The sequence below is a fragment of the Cloeon dipterum genome, chromosome X (genome assembly GCF_949628265.1).
Source record: "Cloeon dipterum chromosome X, ieCloDipt1.1, whole genome shotgun sequence".
Classification (NCBI taxonomy): domain Eukaryota; kingdom Metazoa; phylum Arthropoda; class Insecta; order Ephemeroptera; family Baetidae; genus Cloeon; species Cloeon dipterum.
In genome coordinates this window covers 16,918,229-16,934,128 of record NC_088790.1, presented here as the reverse complement: position 1 = coordinate 16,934,128, position 15,900 = coordinate 16,918,229, and the positions used below count along the sequence as shown (strand labels likewise).

Here is a 15,900-nt window from a genome sequence, read left to right as displayed (position 1 = left end):
TACCGTCATAAAATTCTCCTTGGATTTTGACAAAAAAATTCCAAATGTCAGCCGACTGTTGTCCGAAAGAGCCCGAGTGAAGCATTATCGAGACTCGAGACCTTGTACGAGCTGGATGAAGTTTTAGCAATGGTGGCTTGTGTGTTGATGTACGCTTCCAATCATCGAAGTTGTACAAAGCTGGGAATCTTGTAATATCATACAAGAGTTAACAATTCCTCGACCAGCCTTTTGAGAACACCAAGTGGAGCGAGACCACGCTAAATTTTAAAGGTTGGTTTGGCAGTTATTAACAGAAATTCACAGATCTGAAAATATGAGGTGTTTCAGCTTCCAACTTGCATGCAAATAATTCATCACTTAGACTTATTTTGCTTCACGCGGCGAAGGGCGTTTATACTCAATAGAGTTAAAGGGATTTCATAATGTTGTTTTACAAAATGCGAGTATCATTTCGAACTTTTTGCTATCAACAACCACGCTATATGTCCACGAAATTCAAAATTAAACTGCATGTTGTGACGTATCATAGGTTTGCGTTACATATCTCCTTCAAAACAAACACCACCACTTCTTCTTGCCGTTTATTTATGTACGTACGTACTTCGCTTGGATTCGCACGTGCTGCGAAGAAACAAAATGCTTCAAATGAGTTGAGATTTGTTGATCTCCGCATTTCAATTTTAATCTCGCCATCGGGCTACCGAACACAATATTTTATGATGCATAATTAATTATATTTTCTCAGAGCTGAAATTTCAGCCATATCAGTCATTTTGTTATGACCGAATCACAAAGCATAACCTAAACAATATTTTTATTTGTGTTAGATTTCTATCATAGATATTATGCAATTTCAAATCAACGGTGATTGATAGATATGTATTTCACAATATTCATCCAAGATTCACATATCATAATCGTAATGGCCAACAGACAACACGCTAGAGCTATTATATTTCTTTGCACTTGAATTTAGACTTAAAGGTAAAAATGCACGAAATGGTTGTGATAGTTAACCACTGATCGTGATTGGAAATGAATTTAAGACACGTTGTTGGGGAAAATCGCGTGTCTAAAAGCGTGTCCGTTTTCAGAGCAATGCTTTTAGACCTATGTAGTTTAACGGGCCACACCAGTCATCTTTCAATCAAAGCCATGTTTTGTGGTGTTGTGATGGGGAGCGATAGGGGAGCGGAAGCATTTCCTCCCTCACGATCGGAATTTTACCACCCCCACAATCCACCTGATTTACCTCCTTGACCGACATTTTTTAACGGTCATAATCTGGACCAGTCGGAAACGAAACACTGAAGCCAAGCATCCCTTGTTGGCTTTGACTGTACGCAGCCCGTAACAAATTTGGTGTGGTTAAACAAATTGTGTTAATTATTTAATACACAATATACGTGGAAGAAAATGATAATCTCTCGATGCATTGTGATAATTGTGACAAAGAATCAGTCTGCTTCCGTTCTGGTGCTAAGTAGCGTGGCTTGTGCTTCTTTAAGCTTATGAAAAATGTTTGCAGTCTTATTCTCAAGAGCTTTGCTAAATTCTCTATTCAATTGCTCTAATTAGTTCTTATTTATAAACTAATATTGAACCTGTGAGCGAGGTGATTCTCCTGTAAAATCGGTAAAATCGGCTAGGATTCTCACATGGACGCCATTGACACGTGTTGAGCAATATTTTTTTGCGTTAAGGATATTATTACGATTATTACTTCCTTTCACAAGCCACACGCGTTTTGGAGTGGAGGTAGGCTGGATGAGGCGCTTGCCTCTTACCTTAAATTCATTGTTCCTTTCATTTATAAAATCTACAGGAGAAACCCGAAAAGCACAGAATGAGATAATCGTCTTACATGAGGATTTATTTTACTCAATATTTATTAACGCCATATTGAATTTTATGATGAAAGAAAATGGATATTATTTTATTACTACCGTGTGTATTGCTATGATCAGTTGTTTGGCTAAGTTACGTTGTTTATTATAGTAGTTCTTACGAAAATCATTTATTGTATTGCAACGCACGTGTTCCTGTGTTGCTCTAATAATCACAATACACTAAATGGTGGACACAAGATAAGAGAGTGGATGCGCATCTATCCTGATCTACCCGTCATTACGTGACGGAGACTACGTATAAATATTTTATGTGTTACGTGCAGATAGATCCTAGTTTAAAATTTCCAGTGCAAGTCGAATCTCATATTTTCCAATGTATTTTACGAGTTAAATAATATACTGTTGATAAATAATTGATGTATCTTCTTTTGTTTCAGCCCTTATCTGACAGCAACCGGCCGCCAAAATGGGCTCTAAAAACTCGTTTCGCGTTCCAGAGATCATGACATTCAGGCCCAGCTATGAACAATTCAAAGATTTCAACCAGTTTGTTCGATTCATGGAGAGCCAAGGCGCACACCTTGCAGGTCTGGCGAAGGTGAGTTATCATGAGCAAAATATTCTTTTTTGATGAACTGCGAATAAAATGTATCGATTTTTTTTTTTAAAAATTAGAACTGTGTTACATATAATTCAAATTCTGGTTTTTTGTTTGTGAGATGGTTGACGGCAAGTATTTTAATTGCAGAATAACAGATCAGAAATGTTTATGCTTATTCAAGAGTTCACCCAGCTTAATTAATATTTTCGCAGGTTATTCCTCCGCCTGAATGGAAACCTCGTAGTGGAACTTACGACATGTCGGAGATTGGTGACATTAAAATCCCTGCGCCAATCGCACAGATTGTAAATGGCATGGGGGGTACTTACCAGCAAATAAACTTGCAGAAAAAAGCGATGACTGTTCGTGAATACAAGGATTTAGCCGAATCCGTGAAATACTGCAAGTACGTTACAGACTAAAGTTAAACCTCTGAAATAATATCTTATCTGGCATCTGGCTGGCTTTCTATGAAACAGCTTATTGTTTCATGTTTCAAACTTTAATCTCTCAAATTTTGGTAGGTACCGCCCGCCCCTGGGAGATAATGCAGAGGTTGAAAGAGCCTATTGGAAAAATCTCAATTACGGTGAGCAAATCTACGGCGCTGATGTCAGCGGCTCGTTGATGGACCAAAACCTTGAGGTAATAATCTGCCAAATTATCCATGAAGTTTTCCATCTTTGTTAATTCTGCAGAATTGGAACATTAACAAACTTGGCTCAATCCTGGACTATGTTGGCGACGACTACAAAATCAACATTGAGGGTGTCAATACAGCATATCTTTACTTCGGAATGTGGAAGACCACATTCGCTTGGCACACAGAAGATATGGACCTGTATAGTATAAATTATCTGCATTTTGGTGCCCCAAAGACTTGGTATGCCATACCTCCGTCGCATGGACGCCGGTTTGAGCGTGTCGCTGCTGGCCTATTTCCGGATCACTTCAAGAACTGCAAAGCATTCTTGAGGCATAAGACGTCGCTCTTGTCGCCCAACATCCTGAGGTCCAACAGTATTCCATACAGCTCGGTATGTGTCTCTTAATTTGGTGTCGAGCCTCAAGACCGTCAATTTCCAAATTTCAGATTACTCAAGAAACAGGGGAAATTATGATTACTTTCCCATACAGTTATCACGCTGGATTCAACCAGGGATTTAACTGTGCAGAGTCGACAAACTTTGCGTCGGAGCGCTGGGTCGAGTATGGCAAGCGCTGTTTACACTGCACTTGCAACAAGGACTCTGTCAAGATATCTATGGAGGTCTTTGTTCGTCGACTGCAAAGCGATAGATATGAAAGTTGGCTTGAGGGCAAGGATATCGGGGAGCACCCTGAGGCCCCAGGCCTGAAAGCACCTGCCAACCCGCCCGACGGCTTTGTCAAGAAGTAATCCTTTTTATTCTTAAGCTAGCAGTTTCTAATTATTCTATTGCAGGACTGAGAGGAACGGTGAAATACTTAAGAAAACGTCCAAGCGCCATCCTGTCCACAAGCAGGCCGCGTCACCAGCTCAAGAAGATGACTTGTGTGATGAGGAGGATGAAGAAGAATTACCTGATGAGCAAGACTTGGACTTTCTTGAGGAAGTTTACATCAGGGGTGGTGAAATGGGTAAGTGTTACTAAGCAGGTTGATGCTCAAGCAATAGAAATGCAGTGATATCTTCATTATTTTTTATTCTCAGCATCAGAGATGCCTCTGAGGTAAAAAATGAAGGATTGCACTGGAAGTCAAGCACTAATATCAGTGTTCCGAAAAAACCGGCTTTTTCTAAAACGTGGTGGTTTTATCCGGATTTTATCCGCCTTTTTTGGCTTTTTTTGGATGCAACAAAAAACTATTTTTAAACTAACTTGTGGATTTTTGACAAGCTGTGAAAAAAAATTCAAAAAAGCCAGAATAAAGCCGGCTAAAATAGGGTGGTTTAAACCTGGTTTAAATTTACTTTTTAAACAAGGAAAACAATTGAAGCAATCTGTTTATAGCCTCTAACTTTAAGTTGATTTTTCCCATTATTCTTGCAGACCCTCGCAAGGCTACAATTCTAGATGATGGGCATGGCTTGAGGAATGAACTTCCAGGAGTAAAACGAGCTAGAGGCAACGATGAAGATGAGTGGCTTCCTCCGAGTGCAAAGAAAAGTCAGAAGAAACTTAAGTGCAGGTTAGTCAATTATTAACAACTACCTCTTGAGAGTGGTAAGTGATGACAATAGCCTTTCTGTATCTCATCCGATATAATTCTATAACATTGGTGGTTTTGACCATAATATTGTGCACATTGTTTGGTAAGATTACATGGACTTGCGATCAGGGGTATTTACATGCAATATTTTATATATCATAGTCGCAACCTTCTCAGCATCATTTAGTTCAAAACTAAGTTTATTATAGGCTGACAGCATATAGCTCCAAGAAAAACTATTTTTACTCCGCGCAGCCTCTAGATTTTATTGATGTTAGGCAGACTTCTTAGAATGTCAAGATGTCAGTCTTGTGTCATTGAATTATTATTCCCCCCCCCCAACTTTTCTGTTTCATATTTTTTTAAAAGCCTAAACATATACAATTTCCTTCCATTGTTATCATGAAGCAATTACACCAATCTAGATTTAGCCTCTTATCATTGTTTCATAAAACTAATATATTTTTTATTATTTCTCTTTTAAAGGAAAGAAAGAAAGGTGAAATAGAGTTGTTAGTTGATAAATATCAGCTTACCGACAGGGACAAATTAAGATAAGGTATAGATAGCAAACACGATCTTATTAGTTCCTATTCAAGAATCATGCCATCAGGAAGAACAATCAGGAGGAGCAGCAACCATCTGAAGCCACAATAACCCATTTTACTGATATTTGGGTGTTTTGTCATTTTCTCACCTTAGAATTGTGTCTATTAAAAAAAGAAAATATAGTGGTTATTTTATTCCGAGACTAAGCTGACGTCTCATGATCATAATGTACCCCATTAGAACCATAGAAATAATTTCATTATATTAGTCTTGCCGGCGAAAAATGTATTGGAATATCAGCCAGGGTGTATCATGTTGGACACACTGCATGGTTCTCGTTAGATCACCGAAGCTGAGCAACATTGAGTGCAGTCAGTAGACCGCGTGGCTGCCAGCTGCATAGCATGCGTGAATGGGCATCGCGGGACGAATGTCAAGCGTTTCAAAAAGACCTCAGTGCGGAGGCAAGTGGCCCTTCAGTGGGCTGGGTCCCTGTGCGCACATGTTATCCGTCCGCGGCGTTATTGGGACCCGGGTTTCAGCATTCATGTTTGTGCAGTGCGCGCCCTTCCCGGTCCTCGGACAGGGATAAAAAGAGCAAAAAAAATGCTAATGATTTGCAGAGTCGAGAGTGACCAAATCTCACCCTAACCCTATATATGCTTAAAAATTTAATTATATATTTAAGTGGGTGGGTGAGAGGTTTCCCTGCGGCCCGTTTTTTGATCGGTAATTCGCGTTTATACAACTCTTTTGTATTACGTCCCCTGTCCTGCAACTCCAACAGAATTCACCACAAAAGAAAAGGCTTATAACCCTAAACTCGGTCAGTGAACCCTTAAAACCAATATAGAATGAAACTATTTTGTTCCTTGAACACTATAATAAACTTCAACTAATCCTGTTGACCTAATTTATTGTAGGTACCCGAAAAGATCGGTCACCTTCCCTGTGCACAGTGCCGGCCGGAAGCCAATGCTGAGCGCGACAGTATTCCCAAGCCTGACCAGTCCGAGTCGTGCAGCTTCGACCACATACTACTGCAACGAAGCTATTAGCCGCATCCTAGGCCAGGACCTGGTCCGCATGCCCATGCACCCCCTGTCGCTGTCCCCTGGGCGTGCTTCTGAGGCGAACACTAGCCCTTCTCAACCAACGTGGGCGTTTTCGCCGGCCCTCAACGCGGGACCTGACAAACCAGTCAGTCCAGACAGCACAGTACAAATGTCACCAGTCAAGCCTGAAGACTGCACTCCTCCAAAGAATATAGGTAATGAATACAGTCTATACTGGTTTTTAACGTGAAATGACTATTCTTGATTAATAATATACATGCTTGTCAAAGCAAATTTATTTGTTACCAACAAATAATTCTACTCTTTTGTTTCCAGGCGTAGAAGTATTACATGGCTTGATTGGAAGCGAAAACAGAGAGTTAGAGAGACTGTACAACTCATACTGGAGTCAAGATGAGCCCCATTGTGCCCTCTGCACAGCTCTTTGCACCAGAAAGGTAAAGAGCATTCCGAAAACAGCATTGAGTTTTATTCACTTGCAAAATTCCAGAGCAAAATGCACGAGCCTATGCCTGATGACTGGAAAGAGTACACATACAACAGAAACGTGACCTACCTAAGTGAAGTGTGGTGTCCATCTTATGTGTTCACGAGGAAATTGAAGGTAACGCACACACAACCTCTGACATAAACAAATCTTAATGAAATTTTTTTCAGGAGAATTGCACGCCGCCAAACTTTGACTACGGCACGCCCATTGAAAAATCGCTCCTGCTAACCTGTGAGGACTGCAAAATCTGCGTTCATGCTTTTTGCTATGGGGAAATGCGCCCGGTCAGACCTGGCGAACCTTGGAAGTGCGACAAATGCAGGGTTAACATGAGCGAAGCGGTGAGTTAAATAGTTTGCTACTTTAAACATTCTAGTATTTATTGGGGTGAGAAAAATTCGGCTCTAACTACCACAGCAATTGATTTGCAAAATTTAAAAAAAATGCAGTCTAGCTCAATTCAAATTAATTTTTTGCCTCATTGAATTTATGCACCCATTGATAAGCATTTCATTAGTTGAGCTGAGTTGTATGATTTCATGCTCATTAAAGATCACCAATGATTTACATTATTTATTACACTAAGTTACATAATTTTGTCGTCTACCTATTTACTTGAAGAATTAATTTCTTGTAAAATCAATAGATTCCACAACCCCTCAAGGTAAAATAAATAATTATTTTCTCTCTTTCGACTAGTCTTTGAGCCAACTCTTTTTCAACTCATTTAGGCTTGCTGTCTGTGTCCTATTCCGTGGGGTCCACTGAAGAGGACAAGCGATCGTCGCTGGGCTCACATTCTCTGCTCACTTGCTATTTATGAAGTCAACTTCATGGACGAGGAGCGGAAAGAGCCAATCAACGTGCACAACTTGGACATGGATAGACTGAAGCTGGTAAGCCTGACATAACAAAATAAAACGCATTCTCCTAACCAATGGGTTTTTAGCGCTGCTCGTACTGTAAGGGAACCGGACGCGGTTTGTGCGTGGAGTGCTGCCACCCCCTGTGCAAGGTGGCGTTCCATCCTACGTGCGGCGTTGTGTGCGGCGCCAGATTCTCTGTCAGCAGGGGCCCGCAAGCGGTTCACGTGCTCGCCTCCTGTGCTGACCACACGCCTTGCCCACCTAAAGTTGCCAACAATGTGCTCAAGAGGCCCAATATCGGAGACAAGGTAATGCATCTATCTGTTGCATTTGATGTCAAAACATTTGATGAAAATACCTATTTTGATAATTTTTCAAATAGGTTTATTTTCAACGAGTTACAATAATTTGTTTATTGCTATTTTTACTCCGTATCCACGTAAATATTTATCTACATATTTAACCATTTTTATAATTAGTTTTTCATTATGACCTCTTTTCCAAGATATGTAATTCACCTTAAGTTATTTTAAGTTTGTATGTGGCTGCGGATTATATCTACCATTATAAATATATTTTATGCGCCATTCGCACAATTAAATCTGAAATTACGTTAAGATTAATTTAACAAGTGAACCTTCCCTGACTTTGGTGTAAAATGTTGAAAATGAAAATTAATGTTTTGTTGGTGTTTCACAGGTTTGGGCTCGGCACTCAAATGGAAGATACTACTCTGGCACTGTTGAGTGCGTCGACGAGAAGATCTTCGCCTGGGTTGCGTACGCAGATGGGTCTTTCTCCAATGAGACTGAACCCCAGAATGTTTCGGTGAGAAACGATATCAATGTGCTGAAAAACTGATTATGACCTCTTGTTCATTTCTCAGTACGGAGCTTACTGCAGGGAAAAGCAAATGAGGAGCAGCCTGAAGGTGGAGGTACTCACTTCCCAAGGTATAACATATCAGGGTGATTATGAAGGCTCTTCTTTGGCACCTGTTTACACTGTAAGTTGGAGAACATGATTATCCAGAAAAAACACAGACCAATTTTAAAATCTTAGGTGCGCACAGACGCTTTGCTGATAACTGGCGTGAGAGACAGTGACCTGATTGAGTTTGGCAAAACCGAGCCCCTACTCAAAGAAGAACACGTCAAGGTTTGTCAAGCAGATTTGCTTGAGACAATGTCTGAGAACAATTGTTTGCAGCAAGAGGTTCCTTCAGATGAAGCTGTCTGTTCCTCTTCCTCTTAGCTGATACAAGCTCTAAAGAAATTTTGTCCAGTAATCGCTCCAGCAATACTTGCAAAGTAAAAAAATGAAGCCTCTATATGAATTGTTACGGATAAGGTTTTTAATGCAAATTTATTTACGTTGAGTTGGGTTTGTCGAAATTTGACCCTACGGCAATCGCTGCCAAGCCATATTGAAACTTCAAGAAATTTTATTCAGTTTGAATCATTTAACACTTGATCTCCATTGTGCGAATGAGGAACTTGCGCGTCCCTTGTAAAATGTAGGCAACACCAGCGTTTAGATGCTATATTTGAGTAACAAAAATGAATGACGAAAGTTTGCTATTCTTGTGAGAGGTTACCTCAATTTCTTTCGCTCTTGTAATTAATTTAGGAATAAATAAAAATTCACGAGAGTTCAACACTACCAATCTTATTATCTCTTCTCACTAAGTACCAACTACTGGGCAATTGCGTGTTAAGGAGTTTTCGCCGAATCAATGCTTGCCAGCTATAATGTTAATTGCCTATTCAACAGTATCTATTGGTTAAATTAAACAGTATGAAATTACGCTTTCCTAGCAGAAGTATTTTTAATATGTCACAACAGCGATGAACAAGTAGAAAAACTCACGTTTTTTTCAGGAAAACTAACACTTTTATTGAGCGAAACTGAAAATCAGCTTTTAAGAGTGTCTGGCTTTTTCAATAATCCGATCAATGGATTGACTAAATTAAGTATTTCTTTACTAAAAAATAAAGTTTCTCTGTTTCAACTATGAGTACGAGGATTCTTTTGAAGTCTCTTGATCGTCAGCTTCCGAGTCCTCCATATTGGCCAACAGAGTTTTTTTGTCTTCTTTCACTTTATGACCTAACCGATTCGGTGGCTCAAAACACGGCTGAAAATAGGAAATAGCTGTTCAGTGATTTCCTTCTAGCGTGCATGCAAGCTCACCGTTTCGCAAATGTTCATGTTGCAGCAGTTCTCTATAGTAATCTCGCAGGTGTCACCTGCCGAGCCATTTTGCGGCTGCTGAAACGACGGGACAGCCACCTCCTTCCGGCTCACAATCACTCTTCTTTTGAGACGCGGCCGTCTCCTCAATTTAAGCACTTGGATCACGAGAAAAATGGTGCTGACAATGAGCACAGTACACACTCCAGCGAGGGCCAGGACCAAAGGACTCCAGGGGGACGCGTCCTGTGGATTCTGGTGTGGTGGATGGACCACTTTAGTAGAATACTCACAGCTGAAATGGGAGTAACATTTTAGCTCTGCAAAAATCATACTTTTTAAGCCTATTTCTGTTTTAATGAATTTCCAGAATAATGTATCTGCCTGAACAGATAGAAAACAAAAAATATCGATTTTGATTTAATTGTTTGCATGGAACATATAAATCCTACTGTGGGACAAATTTTTATGTTCACTGGCGGAAAATTGTGGAAAACAAACCTGCTGCATTTTGGAATGTTGCAGTGCGCGGTGCAAATATCCTGGCGCCTCTCGCACCTCTCCCCCTCGAATCCGTCCACGCAGTGACAAACTGTGTGATTCGTGGACAGGTTAAGGTGGCAAAAGCCACCGTTTAAGCACAGTCCTTGGCAAAGGTCAATTTCGCACCTTAAATGACAAGGAAAACTGGGTTAGAGCAAACTTTTCAGGAGCACTTGAGTGGAAACAGGCATACCTCTCTCCTGACCTACTAGGAGGACAGTGGCAGGAGGCAGCACCTTGAGGAGAGATAACGCAAACGCCTCCTCTGAGGCAATAATTGTGACACAAGTCCACTTCACAATGGGCGCCGGAAAAGCCGGGCAGGCATTTGCAACTTCTGCTTGCAGTGTTTTCTTCACCGCCCCTTAGACAAAGAAAGGCGGCAGGAATCGGGGAACTGGAAAGAAGCATCAATTTTAGATACTGTATCAGCATGACGCACAAAAAGAACCGAAAATTCCATGATAATTGAAAGTTACGTGAAGGCATGATTATAGCAAGAGGCGATATTTTTCAAAAGTTCTAGAATACTGAATTAAACCAGTTAGCGAAATGCCAAAAGAAACTTAACATGCTTCTAACCTTTTTGGTGTACTAGGAACTGTGGTGGTGGTTACAACTGGTTCTACTTTGCACACATCTGCAAAGTAAGAGGTATTGGTTTTTACAGCAACACTCAGTGGGGAAAGGTCGTCAACCCCAAAAAATCTGTAAGGCTCAGAGCCAGGAGTTCTAAAATCCAAGAAAAATTTTTTTAATTTAAAATGTCTCGAAATGAGCAAACACTACCCACTTCAGGTCCATTCGCCAGACCACATCGTGAATTCTGTCATTCCACACGAGGGCATCTTCTGGGTTGAAGACAAGCGAGTTCGGCTCTTGGTGCCTCCCATGGTACAGCACCTTATGTTCGCTACCATCCAAACGTGCTGAGTTTACAGAGTAGAAGATGCCCTCCAAATTGTCAACCCAGAAAAGGCGGCCATCCCCCCGCAAGTTCAAAGCGATTCCATTCGGCAGCCTCAAGCCTTTTTTCAACAGCACCACTCGGTTGCCACCATCCAAATCTGAAGACTCAATCGTGGCGTCACCGTAGTTAACGTTACTCCAGTAGAGCTTTCTAAAAGACGAAAAATCTTTAGTTTTTTTTAATTCACTACATTATGAGAAACTCCAAAAAAAGATTAATGGGGCAAATATTTATTATTTTACCTTCGGCAATGATCAATTGCCACGGATGTCGGAATTTCTTCCACAAATTTGTGCACAACTTGAGTTTTGAGAGGTCCTTGCAGATTTGGCGGGAGGAAGGCTTTAAGTATAGCTTTTTGTTTCCAGTCTGCCCAATAGAGGAAATCATCCTGGGGGTCGTAGGCCAAACTGAATATTCTTCTCTCTGCAGAGTCTGAACGGAAAACAAGCTGATTAATTACCCAGTTAATCACCGTGGGAGGAAAGAAACTAGGGCAGGGCAAATACAATAATATCTGCACAATGGCATTTGTGTTAATTATCACGATTTGCACAGATCCAAGAAATGGAAATATTGCGCTGTCTGATCTGTGACGTAATTTAGTTGATTGCGATGTTCACAATACCAAGCAAACGCTTGCTTGCAGAATAACAAAGCGCGGAAATTGTGTTCACTTGCATTATTTATAATGAAATCGGAATTTGAAAAATTGAAGCGAAAAATCGTTGTAAGAAAAAATTAATAGAAAATGTCATTTGGGGCATTGGGCAATTCTTCCAACATACTTGCTTCAATGAGCGGAGATACTAGTGAAGTATTCGTTCTTTCGCTTATTTTAAGAGTGAAAATAGAGCTGCCAACTTCCTCGTCGGAGTTTGACAGGAGGAAAACCTCTTGTTTTGGCAAGTAGACCAGCCCACTTGCTATGGAAAGTTTATCAGTTCTTTCATTCCTCACAGCTTTTCCACTATTTAAGAGCAAGTCCAGTTGACCCTCGCTCGCTACAGCCACATCTGCAAGTAAAGTTCATTCCAAAATTAGAACAGAAGACAAAACATTTTTGAACGTGTTAAAGCATATCTCTCCTTTAAGAAGTGTACATTTTAACGGTACACAGCTCACGCATTCTTATTTACATTTTCACGAGAGAAACTGCTGATCTTTGAGCTGCAATTTTAGTGTTCTCGGCTGAGCAAACGCTGTTGGCTGATGTTTCTTAGCGAAACCGAGCTCAGTTTATCGCGATCAGTCCAATTCACCGCTGGCTCAGCATTTTCACGCTTACTGAACACTGGAAACAAAAACATTCGGTGCAGTGCCTTTAACACTCAAATGTGAATACGCGCGGAGTTCGCTTTTAAGTGGCATTCACTCTAATGTTAGAATGTCATGATAATTCAAATTTTAATTTTTACAAATTAAAATATTCTTAAAAATAACAGAAATTTAATTGTTTGAGCTACTTACTTAGAGCATTTGACAAAATTAAACATAATTGATATCATTCATGCGTCACAGAGTTAACAATAAATTGTTATTTGACCATATAAACAACAAAAAATGAGCAAAAGCTCAACGAGTCATGGCACAAAATATAAAATAAAAATATTATTTTCACACTCAAAGTTGACGGTTAAATTTTTTCGTGAGATATCTATCTGGGAACTTCAACCGCATGACTTGAAAGCCGTCTGTATTGACGCGGGAAAGACGCCGAGACAACGGAAACCGCGCTACTGATTGTTTGGCGGGCCATGAATCTCATTAATTGACCTCCAGATAAGAAGTTTCGATTCTTATTGGGTCATTTCGCAGGTCAATTTGCCGCCAATGTCTCGCACAATTGTCTACGCTCGCCTTGACTCGACCTTATGCTTTGAATGCAGCAGACGAAAATTGCATTCACCAAAACTATAATGCCTCTGATCCAATTAAAAACCTTGATAGAGATTGGTCAATATTATAAAAAGGTCCGACAGCAGCGACTCTAATCTTTGAGATGAAACACAAAATTTCCGTTTCCTGCTTCTTTAATCATTTGATAATAAAGACCATAATTTTCCAATTATCTACAAATACTAAAAAACAAAAAATAAAAATAAAATAATTGCTACGGATAAAACTATACCAGAAGGATAATTAAAATTAATTTATAAAGGTAGGTTTTAATATTTAGGGAATAACCGACGTTAAAAGCTTTAAGAATGATTAAAAGTAGGTCACCTTCATCATGAGTTACGTGAGATTACTTGATTACGCGACTTCCAATCACCTGAATGAACGAATATTACCAAATCTCGGGGGGAAAAAACGCTTCAAGAGTTTCCAAGTTCACCTTTCAAGCGACAAAGAAGGTTATATGAATAATTCTACACTTTCACAAAAACAAAAAAAGGAACAGTCAAATGGAATGGAAAATAGCCCTGATATTGAAATGCAAATTTCTTAATTTGCAAGTCACTCCGCTCAATCGAATTTGCAACTCAATCGATTTTAGGAGCCAGATTTAAAAGTTTGACTAACACTCGAATATTGTAGTGATTTTTTATGAATTTGTTTCCCGCGCAACATCACTTCTGACTATAAATTATCAAGGAAAATGTTTAGTTAACAAATGGTTAGATAATAACATCAGTGGCGTGTTCATAATTTTGATTATTAAAGAGATCATTTCATTTTTAGCACAAAAGAGAAATCCAAACAATGAAACTGCTACTCACGAAGGGGAAATTGCGCACTGTTTACTTTCCTCTGTAGTAGATTGCGAAGCTAATATTTGCAAAATTAATTCAAGTCCCCTTTAAACCTTGAAAGAAGCGTACATATCACGTCTTAGCTCCACTCCTCATTTTTAATCGTTAAAATTTAGGTTTAAGTCAACTTGCAAAAATGAATAGCTTCACTTATCAACAGAATTTCAAGGGCATTAAACTGTTGCCTTATCAGTACCTGATGATGGTTGCGTAGTTATATTTTAAGAAAATATTTAAAAATCTGATAATCGAATCCCAAAGGGGGTTGAGGGCAAAATAATAAAAGAGGAAAAAACGAAAATAAATGTCGAGTGATTGAAAGATTTTCCTCGTATGATACAAAGTTTACAGGTTTCTTGTATGGTCAGGAACTTTAATTTGGTTTTCATACGGTCACACAACTTTGAAAGAAGTTGTACTTATTTTTGAATGATCAAAAGAGAAAGAATTACGCAATTAATAATCAATTACGATTAATTAAAAATTATTATACATATATTTTAGACTTTCAGTGCTGCTCTCTAATTAAGATATATGTATTTGTCCGACCAGGAAATACACGGACACTAATTTTTAAGAGCAGAATACTTGCGTAAATGCTCTCACAATCAGTACAGTGAGCGTATGAATATGAATGAATATTATCCGCTCTGTATATCTAGTTGCATAGTTTGCCTGCACTGATAAGGAGCAGGCTTACGTGCGGTACCCGCACCTGGCAATGGCCCAAATGGGCCACAGTGGCCGCACAGTCCCCATGCCCCCGCCGTGCAGCGTGGAACGGTTGCGGGCTAATAAGCAACAATTTCGAAAAACTGTCCGAAAAGGTCACTAAGGACGGCTCTGAACTAATTTTATCGGCGAAACTCACCCCACGAAAGAGCCCAGAGGGGCTGCAGGGCGGCCAACAGCAGCAGCAGCACCGCTACGGGAGCCATATTTTCACAGCCAGCGGCTTCGCATGTTCGTTCCAAGGCGTCGGGAGTTGTTAAGACGCACGCGGGATCACTGCCGGGCAGGAATGGGCGTCAGGCACCTGAGTTCTCGGCAATCTCGGCCATCGTGCAGCTGCAGGAGGAGGCCTTGTCGGCGCGCACCGTGCGCATGTGGTCGAAAGGGCTCGACTGCCGTTTTGACAACCGATTCCTCTTATATCGAGCTTAACCGGTATGGCCAGTTTTACTAGATTGCTGAGTTCGCATTCGGCAGAGTCCGAGCATATCTTCAATGAATTTTATTTTCTCATGCTTAGCTCATAACTCTAGTAAGAAACTGATTGAAGTCTAGTAACTAACGAAAAATTCGCAAAGTTTTCAAGGTAATTTTATGTTTCATCTAATAATCGGTTTAAAAAGGAAAACCGATCGTCCCTACTTCCGCGGTTCCGCGCATAACACACTACTTTCTTAAATAAAATTGAAAAAATTACATCATGGGATCATAAATCAGCAGCCGTCACAAAAATTGTTTAGATTGAGCCAAAGCTTAGTTTTAATGCTGCTTTTTAGATAAAAATTATTCATTCATTTTCTCATTCCGTGATTTAAAAATAAACCCCTCATTTTAAAACCAGATACGCCTGTCCTTCAAAAATTGGGAAATATTACATTTTTCAAGAAAAGCTTATAAATAAGCTCTTGTAAAAAAATTTGTCAAATATCAAAAAATTCTTTTGAAAAAGTAATTGTGTAAATTGATTTTTTTAGAATCGCACAAAGCCATGAAACTGCCAAACATATATTTTATAATTTTCATAATTTAAAACAAAAACTTATTCCCATAATTATCCTGAAATAAAAAGTCATGTTTG

The 15,900-nt window shown here is 39.7% G+C and overlaps 2 protein-coding genes across 5 annotated transcripts; one reads left to right on the top strand and one right to left on the bottom strand.

The window, feature by feature from the left end:
- Positions 1 to 89: 89 nt before the first annotated feature.
- LOC135947260 (lysine-specific demethylase 4C-like) lies at positions 90 to 9,290 on the top strand. Of its 4 annotated transcripts, XM_065495975.1 has the most exons (19): positions 90 to 273; positions 2,291 to 2,451; positions 2,667 to 2,860; positions 2,979 to 3,099; positions 3,153 to 3,491; positions 3,548 to 3,849; positions 3,899 to 4,074; positions 4,488 to 4,626; positions 6,120 to 6,466; positions 6,588 to 6,709; positions 6,763 to 6,876; positions 6,930 to 7,103; positions 7,409 to 7,426; positions 7,494 to 7,658; positions 7,712 to 7,936; positions 8,328 to 8,456; positions 8,515 to 8,634; positions 8,691 to 8,786; positions 8,838 to 9,290. In XM_065495975.1, the coding sequence occupies exons 2-19, from the start codon at positions 2,320 to 2,322 to the stop codon at positions 8,880 to 8,882; spliced, it is 2,958 nt and encodes a 985-aa protein (XP_065352047.1). In that variant the 5' UTR covers positions 90 to 273; positions 2,291 to 2,319; the 3' UTR covers positions 8,883 to 9,290. The 4 variants fall into 4 exon arrangements, with proteins under 4 accessions (XP_065352047.1, XP_065352045.1, XP_065352046.1 ...); XM_065495973.1 differs by having other exon boundaries at positions 8,691 to 9,290; XM_065495976.1 differs by lacking the exon at positions 7,409 to 7,426 and having other exon boundaries at positions 91 to 273.
- A 208-nt stretch (positions 9,291 to 9,498) lies between these two features.
- On the bottom strand, positions 9,499 to 15,211 carry cue (Protein cueball). The gene is made up of 9 exons (XM_065495977.1): positions 14,962 to 15,211; positions 12,123 to 12,350; positions 11,577 to 11,769; positions 11,158 to 11,484; positions 10,947 to 11,096; positions 10,558 to 10,761; positions 10,323 to 10,490; positions 9,822 to 10,116; positions 9,499 to 9,765 (listed from the first exon to the last, which is right to left on the bottom strand). Exons 1-9 carry the CDS (start codon positions 15,026 to 15,028, stop codon positions 9,640 to 9,642), a joined length of 1,758 nt encoding a protein of 585 aa, XP_065352049.1. The 5' UTR covers positions 15,029 to 15,211; the 3' UTR covers positions 9,499 to 9,639.
- Positions 15,212 to 15,900: the final 689 nt, after the last annotated feature.